The sequence below is a fragment of the Myotis davidii genome, unplaced genomic scaffold (genome assembly GCF_000327345.1).
Source record: "Myotis davidii unplaced genomic scaffold, ASM32734v1 scaffold608, whole genome shotgun sequence".
NCBI lineage: Eukaryota > Metazoa > Chordata > Mammalia > Chiroptera > Vespertilionidae > Myotis > Myotis davidii.
In genome coordinates, this window is record NW_006300025.1 from 2857634 (window position 1) to 2868491 (window position 10858).

A 10858-nucleotide genomic window follows, 5' to 3' on the forward strand; every position below is an offset into this window, starting at 1 on the left:
GTTTCCGATCACTGTCAGTGGCAGGGGGCTTCTTCCTGCTTTCCCTTTCGCCTCCCTGCATTGTGCCTACATATGCAAATCTTAGTTGGCAGTTAATTTGCATATAGCCCTGATTAGCCAATGAAAAGATAGCATCGTACGCCAATTACCATTTTTCTCTTTTATTAGTGTAGATAACTTCCTTCTCTCTACTGCGGCCTGTAATGAGAATATAATATCGGGGTCTCTAGCAGCCATCCTGGCCATCCTAGAGGATGGAACTTTGCACTGGGATCGGGAGTACGGCAGGTAGTCTGGGCCTTTGATGAGTTTATGGCACTGCCTCCATAGTCCTGGACTACATGTTCCCAGATTTCTTTTGCATAAGAAATTATCTTCTATCCTGTTTAAGTCATGTTTCTGTTTAAGCTGTTTTTTTCTGTTGTTTGCAGCCAAGGCCAACCCTAATTGATAAAGGAGCCCTCTTTCTTCAGTTAGGATTCAATCTGTGAGGAGAATGCTATAAGAACCACTGTTTGCCTGGGGTAATGTGAAGCATGTAAAGGCATTAAAGCTATCATCATTCTTTAAAGAAATAACAATTCTTCATGGACCAATCACTAATGATTTTACAGAGGCAAAATTGATGCTTCGTTTACTCTCCACATATTTAATGAGAGCCTAGGCCCTAGGGTGTGCCTGGTGTAAAGGTGGGAATGCTCCAGTGAGCAGATCCTGCACCAACCACAGCCCTCTCTGTGCCCCGTGGGCACCGTGTGGAGTGTGCTGGTTCCCATGTTAAGAAAGCAGGCCAGGGGGTGCCCTTGAGCCATCATTGCGCTCAGCAGATACCACAGGTGGGACAGCGTGCATTTTTCTAAGGTGCTGGAGCTACAAAAAGTGGTAGCAGCTCCTATTCCCCAACAAAGAGGAAAGCTGAGAGAATGCTTCATCAGAGGCTCAACCCCACCGCATCTTCCCGAAAGCCTTCTCATGCTCTGCTGGGACACAACTGGTGTCATGCACGTCATACTTCCGAACCTCTTTAATTATTTCAGCAGAACTTTTCAAAATTGCATTTTGTATCTGTGGAAGGGATCTTCAACATATTGGTTCTTTTTTAAGTGTCTGTAGCTCCCTACCCTTTATTTGTTTGGTAAATATTGCAATACTTTGCCTCAAAGAGGTCGACTTGTGAACTTTGAAACTGACACTGATTTTTATGGCACTGTCCATATGTCATCATTTGTTCTGACCAAGTTGGGAAACAGACGGCTTCTCAAAAAGAAAAGAATGAAAAGCATAAGTAAAATATTATATTTATAAAGCAAAAATAGGCTTATTAAAAACAGAAACCCTACTCCTAATGGCTTTGAATCTCTCCACCTTCCATTTTTCTTGCATGGGCAGAGCTCCCTTTGAAGTCTTTGGAAGCTTTCTGTAAGAAAAAAAAAAATATATATATATATATATAGATATACATGGGTGTGGAGCTGAAAATTGAGCTCATTGTTTTGCCCTTTTAAAATGTGTTTTTCGAAGATTTGCCTTTCATATTGCAGATGGGAGAGAGGGTGTGCAATTTTACCTTGTGTAACATCTTTGCCTGAAAAGCTCAAAGTATTTGTAAACGGTTTTTAATGAATAGTTCCCATGTTTGCCTGCTGAGGAAGGCAGAGGTTTGTGTAATTTACTTCCATTTTACACCTAAGGAAACTGATATTTAAGGAAAAGAGGCTCAGAATTCAACCAGTAGCAGAATTAAGAAAACAAGCCCAAACCTTGCCACCAGGCTAATGATGCCCAGTCCAATGACCCTGAAGGTTGAACATGACCTCCAAACACAGTGGTATCATTAGAAAAAATTCACCATACATAATGTCCTGGGCCATGTAAGTGTATATCTTGCATTTATTATTTAGATTATTTGTATCTATTTTTACTGTTCTCTAGTTTACCAGCCTCTTTGTAATTTTAGTAGCTTCTGATTTTGGATCTGTTATTGAAATTGAATTTCAGGAATGTTTTTGTAGTCATTCTAACTCATTCTAAATACGTAAGAGAAATCAGATATGGAAACACAGAAATCAGGTATGTGTATATCAGATAAAATTATATTTTGATCAAATTTTTGTACATGCAGAACAGTTAACAAACATGCATTAAACTAAAAATTATGTGTTAGAGGTCTCATGATATATGAAATATGGCATAACTCAACTGAGCATGTACATCAGTATCATTTTTATTAAAAAGATAAAATTTAATCCTAAGTAGTTCTAATTATGCCCAAATCATTTGTTTGGTCATTTGAGCAACTAGAAAACAACCAACTAAAATACTTTAAATTGGTAGAAATTATCTCAGCATCTTTTAAGAAGGGCTCATGAAATGTAACCTTAATGTAGCTATTATTTCATTATGTATAGAAGATCCAAAATGATGACAAGAATGATTCAGATAAAACCAAAGGAAAAAGAAATAAAACAAATGCCTCAGGAAATAAATATGTAGTCCGTGACCTTAGAAAGCAAACTGTAGGTGGATGGCGGCAAGCAAAGCAAATTAATTAATGAAAGTGACTAAAACCTTTCCGATGGACAGAGTCTTTTGTTTCGGGAGCTCATAGGAAATGACACATAAATAGTTTAACAATGTAAACATGTGCTCATTCCTAGTTCTTATTTTCTCATCTCAACTCCCCTACCCTCTCACCTGACCTTTGTTATTTTACCCTTCACCCTCCCCCACCTCAAGTTCAACTCTAGAATTTCCTAAAATGGGTATCCCATATTGTCATCCCTTCTTCTCCTATCCAAGGGATGGGACTCAAGGTTTGTATTTAAACTCATGATGAAACCCAGTATCAATTTTAAGGAACATTTCTTTTAGCCTTAAAAAGCTTACATACCATGCATATGGTTTATTCCTTCTTGCTGCGGTATGTTTTAATCTCTGCCTTTAAAATCATCTCTTTCTCAAAAAATGCTAATGAGTGTCCTTAGAAAAATAGAGTCATAACTGTATGAATGGACATGGAGGTAAGCGCCTGAGTTCCCACTCATCACAGCTACAGCAGGTAGCCAAAAATTTGTCTTTGAAATAATTCACAGTTACAAGGCACACATAACTTCTGTCTATAAAATCTGAGTCTATAGATCAGGCTTTTATTTTTACTTTACTATTAAGGAAATCAAAAGCAAAAACCTAAAACAGGATTTCCAGTGCACAGGACATTTTTTGTAGATGTTGAGGCCAAGAAAAGGAGGCTTGGACTGGCCCTGGAGAGCTCAGAGGGTTTTCCATGATTTTCTTTACCATGAAACCTGCAGCTTGAAGGAATGCAAGGAAAGGAAATGTTCTGCTTTTCTTCAAAAATGACTTTTACTTTCTAATCTGAGTAAAATAAACCCTTTATAAAGCATCAGAAGCAGTCTTCATTTGCAGCGCCACTGAAAAGCATTTCCAGGCTGGGAAAAAAAATTTTTTTCAAGGTATTTAAAAACCATCTAGCCTCACAAAAGAAAAATGTGTGTGTGTGTTTTTCAGGTCACTTCGTCATACCTGATGATGAATATGTTTTTAATTAAGGCCTGGGCACAAATTGCGTTTTCTGAGTCACTGTGATGCCTGATCACTCCCCCGAGACACCCACCATCAATGGGACTGATGGTAACTCTTGACACCAGGGCCACTTTGTGTGTTCAGTGGTTAGAAAGGTGATTTCGGAGGCCTGGCAGCTGTTGGTGTTAAAGCTATTGTGTGGGAAACAAAAGCCATTCTGTTCTGTTCCCCAGCCGCCTTTGTACTGTTGATACAGGAGCTGTTTCATAAGTGGGTACTATTCTTTATCAGGGAATTTCATTACTGCCCATACGCTTCTGGACAGCAGAGGGGAAGGTCTGAACATGGCTCCTTTGGAAGGAATCTTGGGCTCTGACCTCTGTTAAGATGCTTGCATTTTAATTCTGTTCATTAGGCCTACGATCAGATGCCATCAGACTAACAACTTTGCTTCCTCTTTTCTTTTCCCTCAACTACCAGACCCAAGGCTGGCTAGTGTGTATTTAATCAGAGCACAGTACATGGTAGCGCCAACATGTACCGGTATTAACTAGTTTTCTTGTAGAATTCCTTATTGACCTGTCCTGGGAAATTCTCATAGAGCAGATCAAAGTGATATTTATTTGAAGAACAGACACTTCACCCAGGCAGCCTAGTCATTATTATCATTTAGGAAGGGTATCAGTTTACAAGGTTTTCAGTTGCATGTAAAAGAAGCAAACTGGCCTAAACAATAAAGAAAATGTGGTGGGACATGTCGTTCTCCCAGCCATTCTTCCTCTCCTGGGCTGTGCCCTTGCTATGTGACTTTGAGGTTCCTCTCACTACAGGTCTTCCCCACCTTGTGGAAGTTGGACTTAGACACACAACTCGTGCTTTGAGCAGGCTAAAAAGTATTGCTGCTTCTCACTTTTTATACTTCTACCATTGCCATAAGAAGAACATACCCCAGCTATCACTCATCAAAAAAAAAAAAAAAAATAAGGGAGTTGTGAGGCCAATCTGGAATCTACTTGTTGCAGCCAAACCCAGCTGAATCCAGCCTACTTGCCTGAGTGAGATAGATGACAGTTGCCTTAAGCCAATGCTTAAATGGTTTAGGGTAGTTTGTTATGCGACACTATTGTGGCAACAGCTGACTGATACATACTGTTCATATCACTGAAGAATGCAAAGGTAGCGTGGGCTTCAGGTACGGTTTGAAAGGAATCCATTTTCGATTTCTCTGTGGTTCTCTTGGGGCTTTAACCCAGGATGGTTTCCCTCTTGTTGATACGGTGTCTGTATCATTTTGGGCTTCACATCCGTACCTGGGACCGTCTGGAAAGCAAAAGGCTTCTCTTCTCCAGCCTTCATACAGAAGTGCTGGGCTTCACTACAGTCAGGTCAGAGTAGATCATGTATCTATCCGGGGCCAACTGTTGAGCAAGAAGTTGTGGGATTATTTGACTTGGTTTTTGTCCATCAGAGTCCTCTTTTAAAGATGGGAGTGGGCTCCAAAATCCATGGAGTGCTTCATTAAAGATGGGAGTGGGGGTGGAGCAGGTACTGAGAGATAGTAACTGTGTTGATTATGGAGGCTAAAATCTCCAAACTTTGTTTTAAATTTCTATTAATTGACTCAAGACATTTTTCTACCTCTTGCTAGGCTAGCTAGAGCTAGAGAGAAGGCATTTATCTTTTCGAGTTCACCTGCTATCTGATAAATGGCAAATCATGTGGCCCTACCCATGCCTCCTTATGCACTGGAAGCTGAGAGCCCAGTTTTACATAGGGCTTTACCATTAGCCCACTAGTCTTCCTACTCCTGGGGTTGCAGGATTTTAAGAAAATTAAAAATAGGCTTAGCTTACTAGAATTTGAAGATCCCTGACCTAGAGGATGACTTAATGCCAATATAATGAGAATTTAACCAAGTGAGGTACATTGATAAGGATGTCATTCTACTGACTTCTGACCTCCATTGTTTCTGATGAAAAGTCAGCAATAATTCTTGCTATTGTCCAAATATATAGTATCAAATAAAAATGTCTTGAATTAATGAATTAAAAATAGAAACAAAGTCTCTGATACAGTTTAATGTTCTCTCATGAATATTTTATGTTCTTTCATGAATATCCCACCAGATCTTTGAAAACTTTCCTTTGTACATTTACTGCTACCCTTTTCCCCCACCCCTCTTCGCCCCCCAAGATTTTGCAGGAATGTGAATCAAACAAATTATCAATCCAGGTAATTTTTGCAAACATGGACACTAAAGTTATCACTTGATATTTTCTGTGCTTCTAAGAATCCTCCCCAAACAAGCTTTATCATCCAAAATGTTTTTGTTATTTAACAATATTTACATGTCATTCTACAAATATTACTGAACACCTGTTCTGCATAAGGCACTGTGTTAAGTAGAATGAAGGATGTAGAGTTGAATAAAGGATAACACTTGCCTTCAAGTACTCGACTATTATAATCTGATGGTTGTTCAGGTTTCAGGGAAACCTAGACAGCAGGAATTCTCAGGAAGCAACTTGTTTGTCTTCTTGTGGGATTATTAACCTTATTGTCTCCAATCAGAAAGGGCCTCAGTTCTAAATGAAACATCTGTCAACACTAGGACAAAAGTGATCCAAGCCAAGAATTTTGATGTGAACCAGCTTAGGTATATTTCCATAAATTTACATTAACATCTTAAAATTTCACCGTGGCTGTGCATGGGCACCAGTTCGATTTGCTGATAATGTCCTGGTTAATAACTCCACATAATTTCCAATTTGAGAATGCAGATTCCCCTACATTTTCCTCATGTCCCTCTTTTTGTATTTTTTTTTTCAGTTGAGTTATGCCTTGTACCATACAAACAGGAAACTAACGCTGGAACCTAAAATAACGGTTAATGCCAGGATTGTTGTGGTTGGCGCATCCAATGTTGGAATCTCCTTCCTAGAGACCTTGGTTTTTTGGTGAGTTGTTTTACTTTATTCATTTATTTTAAAGGGGGCCTCCTCTTCCTCACCTGAGAGGGTCCCTTGAAAGAACAGACCTGAGTTTTCTGTCACCCCGCACACCTTGGAATAGTCTAGATCAGAGGTTGGCAATGGTAGCCCCCAGGTCAAATCTGGCTGTCTGCCTGCCCTGGGACACAGACATATGTATGTATGTATGTATGTATGTATGTATGAGGTGTCTGTGACTATTTTCTTGGTACAGCAGCAGATTTGAGTAGTTGCAACAGAGACTCTATGGCTTTTAGTGTCTAAAATATGTACACTCTGACCCTGCCCAGAACAAATTTGCCAACCCCTGTCCCACACTAGTGTTCCCTTTATTGGCCAGATCATAGGCATCACGTGGAGCATCTATCACAGGTGTAGCTTTCCAGACCCCATGTCAGACGTCCTGAGTCAGACACTCCCAAGGAGTGTTCTGGAACCCTGTATGTAACAGGTGCGCCATACAATCAGGCTGGTTTGGGAACCAGTTTTGGCTTCATGCATCACAAATAGGCGTGCAGAGATGGCAGACAGGCCAGGACCATTCTTCCAACCCCTGCATTTTAGATGCCAGGGAACAGAATGAAACCCTGCAGGGAAGATTGACGCCTGCACTTCTCTTCGATGCTGTTTTCTATTATCCTCAAAGCAGTAAGCAGGTTTCCTTTCAGAGCCCATTTTATTTCTTTTTTTAATTTGTCTTTATTGTTAAAAGTATTACAGATATCCCCTTTCTCTCCCCCCCCACAGCTGTCCCCTGAACCCCTCTCCCAGCTCCAGCCCTCTCCCCAGGCCTTCACCGCACTATTGTCTGTGTCCATGGGCTATGTATACATGCATATAAGTTATTTGGTTAATCTCTTCCTGCCACCCTCCTTCCCTCTGAGAGCCCATTTTCTTGATGTGTGGTTCCTGAGGATTTCCCACTTTCCCCAACTAACACTCATTGAATCTCAGCACCTCCTTCCCAGGAAGAGCCTGGGTTATTCCCCAAGGATTTGAGTTCATAGCCTCACATCACCACCCACTGACATGGAACCCTAGATGCATTGCTTAATATCTTCAGACTCAGTTTCCTCATTTAGTTTTTAAAAGTTTCATAGATGTTTTAAAAGGCCCTGACTTTGCGCATCTACAGATTGCTGAATTAAAAGAATCCAGGTCCCACCCCCTCACCCCCAACCCCCCCACCGCCCAATTTTTTGCTCAGGATCACATGAGAAATGTTAGCTACTTTTAAAACTACAAGTGCTAAGAGGCAAGCAGAAGATGAGAAAGAGCAGCCCCACTCTGACTCCCCCAGAAGCCAGCAAAACTGTCAGGGGTTAGACAAGGAAAGGGGTGGAGGAAATTCCCCCTAAAAGATGCTTATGCCTGGCTGATGTGGAGACGAAATAACCTCACATGGCTATTTTACTCAGTTGATACCATAATAACCAGATAAAGATTTTTTTTTCACTTTCCAGCCAATTTGTCCAGTGATCCAGAACATACCCTTCATTAACCAAAAAATAAGTCAAGTGTCATTATTGAAATTAGGAAAGGAGTTCATGGGATTTAAACATTGTGGTCAGTCTACAGCAATCTTTTATTGCAGAAGGAAATAATGAGAAGCCCTACAGATACCCATTTTCGTCTGTGTGCCAGCCACAGATTGAGGTTACATTTATTCTGATGGGTCTCTTTACTTAAGACTCCGAATAGCAAGTTGTTTGCAACCATTTCTGAATGATGAATTATCAGGGTGGAGTTGTGAAATTATCATAGTCAAGAAGTTATCATGAGCAGATCTTAAATCTTCATTATTTTTATTTTGAGAGTACAGTGGGGCCTTGACTTACAAGTGTCCCGACTAACGAGTTTTTTGAGATACCAGCTGTCTCTCAGCCAATTTCTTGCATTGAGTTGACAGAGTAATTTGAGTTAACGAGCTCCTTAATGAGCTCAGTCTTGGAACGATAACATTTCAGGGAAAGGGGGCCTTGGAGACAGGTTCAGGGGGTTGACCCCGGGACGAGCTGCCGCTGCCCATTGCTCCCCTGGTTGCAAGTCTCATGTGGACCCTTAGAATTTAGGGGTAAAAAGCATGCTTGAGAGGGAAGAAAGATATGGGCATGCTCCCGGGAGAGAGTACCAACAGGTCTTAAATCTTAATTTAGCTGTATATTTAGTCATTATGTTTCATTTAAATGAGTTCATTAAGACATATACATATCATTTTCCTTCTGTGGAATCAACTTAGATTTAATAAAGACGTATAAATTTTAATATCAGTAGTTGGTTGATTAAATTCCTCAATCAGGCAGACTTTTTAAAAGCATTTTAAAGTTCTCATAATTCTCTATCATTGTTACACAGATTATGTACACTAAAAATAGACTGGTATCAGTTTACGGATCTCTAATCCGTAAGAGAGGAAGGAGTTTTCTCATTATTTTCCCTAATTATTTTAAATTAGCAATTACCAGAGTAACCTGGTGCATATTTTACTTTACCAGTATAACTGCCATTTGAACAAGATTTTAAAAATGATCTGAGCTGGAATGAAATTGAAGAAACACAGTTTTCACCAAATACTGACCCCTCCCTCCCCCGTGAAGATTAAATTCGCATTTTGGAGGCAAGATTCAGAAAAGTCCCCCTCCTTATGCTCCTGCACTGTGTGATCTAACCGGCCGGGGCATTTGAGGCCCAGCACAGCAGTCTCTTTTTCCAGAAGTCCTGGTAATCCCGTCATCTGGCGACAAAGGAGGAACACTCTTTGTTCTTATATTATTTACATGCAAACAAGTTACAAAGCACATTTGGTCTCCTCTTCAAAGGACATCTGAGGCAGTCCTTGCATAAATTCTCTGCCCTGGTCTTAGCCTTCTTTCCACAGTGCAAGGTGTTACTGGGGAGCTGACATTATTTTTACCCAAAGTCATCAACTAATAAGGAGGATGTGGGGAGGGAATGTTGAGGGTGTTGTTTTGGTGTGTGTGTGTGTGTGCGCGCGCGCGCGCGCGCCTGCGCGCGCATGCGGTATTTTATCTGGTCCTCGGCTGCGTCCACCCACAGTTACATATGCACAGACACACCTTCTTTTCTTTGGCTGTCAGGCCTGAAAGTCACCCGGCATCTTTTTCTTGTCCTTAGAGTAAGGCCTCTCGGGGCCTCCGGTATCAGTGACATGTGTGACAGACATTTTCCTGCAGACACACACTGGCATGCGGTGTGGTTCTCCCTGTCTTCCTGGTCCTGGGAATCCTTCAGTGCTGGGCTGAGTGGCAGCCCTGCCCTTAGAGCCGTCTGCTGTCTCCCTCTACCCTCCCCAGGCCATTGACTGGCTGATGGAGGACAGGGCTGCAGGGTAATTCAGGTTGGAGTGAGTCTCCCTCCCGCACATACAGGTCCTTGTGCATTTGTCCCCTGAGGGTGCTTATGCCCAAGCAACTCAGCGGGGAGCCTTTCCAGGCCCCCACCCCACACCCTGCAGCCGGTGTGGCCTCCAGCTGTAGATCCATCCTGGCCATCATGTCCCCTGTCCGGGCGTGGGCCCCCATGATGGGAACCAGAAGCTGAGCAGGGGAAGGACACCAGGTGTGGGCCAGGGGAGGAACTTTGCGGGGTGGGGGATGTAGCGGAAAAATCCCCATTCATCCACTGGTATAGAAGGCAGTGAATTGGAGGGGAAAGATAGCTCTTAATACATTTTTCTATAAATTATCTGTGTTCTTTATCATGCCCAGGGTATTCAAGTGATGGACCTGAACTCTTCAAATTAAGGTTCTTATAGCTACAGGTTGTATTCCTTTGGCGGCCTGGTCTTTAGGACTGAAAGTTCTTGGCTTGGGAAACATAAGCATTTCATATATTATCCTTTGCAGTACTTCCATTAACAAGTCTCCTTTATTTTTTATTATTTCAATCTTTATCGTTGAAAGTAGTATATATGTCCCCGTTTTCCCCCATTGACCTCTTCTAGCCCGCCCCCACCGCCTGCTCCAGGCCTTCACCGCCCTATTGTGTCTGTGAGTTATGCACATATGCATACAAGTTCCTTGGTTGGTCTCTTTCCAACCACCTGGAAAAGCAGAAAGAGCTTGGCCTTGGCCATTAGACCCCCCTCTGCTGCCAACCAGTGCTATGCTCCTGGCAGGCGGTCCTCTTCTCACCGTGCTGAGGGAGGTGCTGTCACCCTAGGAACTCCGTGTCACAGGTTTAAAGGGAATTCCCTGTTCTTGGACTAACAGGCGGGTGCAGAGGTGAGCTTCTGTCCTCTGAAAGCTCTTTCCAGAAAGCAGAGAGAGTCATAGTTTGACTAGTCACTTTGTGCGCCAACTCTA

At 41.9% G+C, this 10858-nt stretch overlaps 1 protein-coding gene across 1 annotated transcript in view; it reads left to right on the top strand.

Moving 5' to 3' along the window:
- Positions 1-10858, top strand: part of CFAP61 (cilia and flagella associated protein 61) — a 230857-nt gene that overhangs the window by 115852 nt on the left and 104147 nt on the right. The window contains 1 exon segment of the mRNA XM_015572036.1: positions 6373-6500. Coding sequence (XP_015427522.1) covers positions 6373-6500 — 128 coding nt within the window.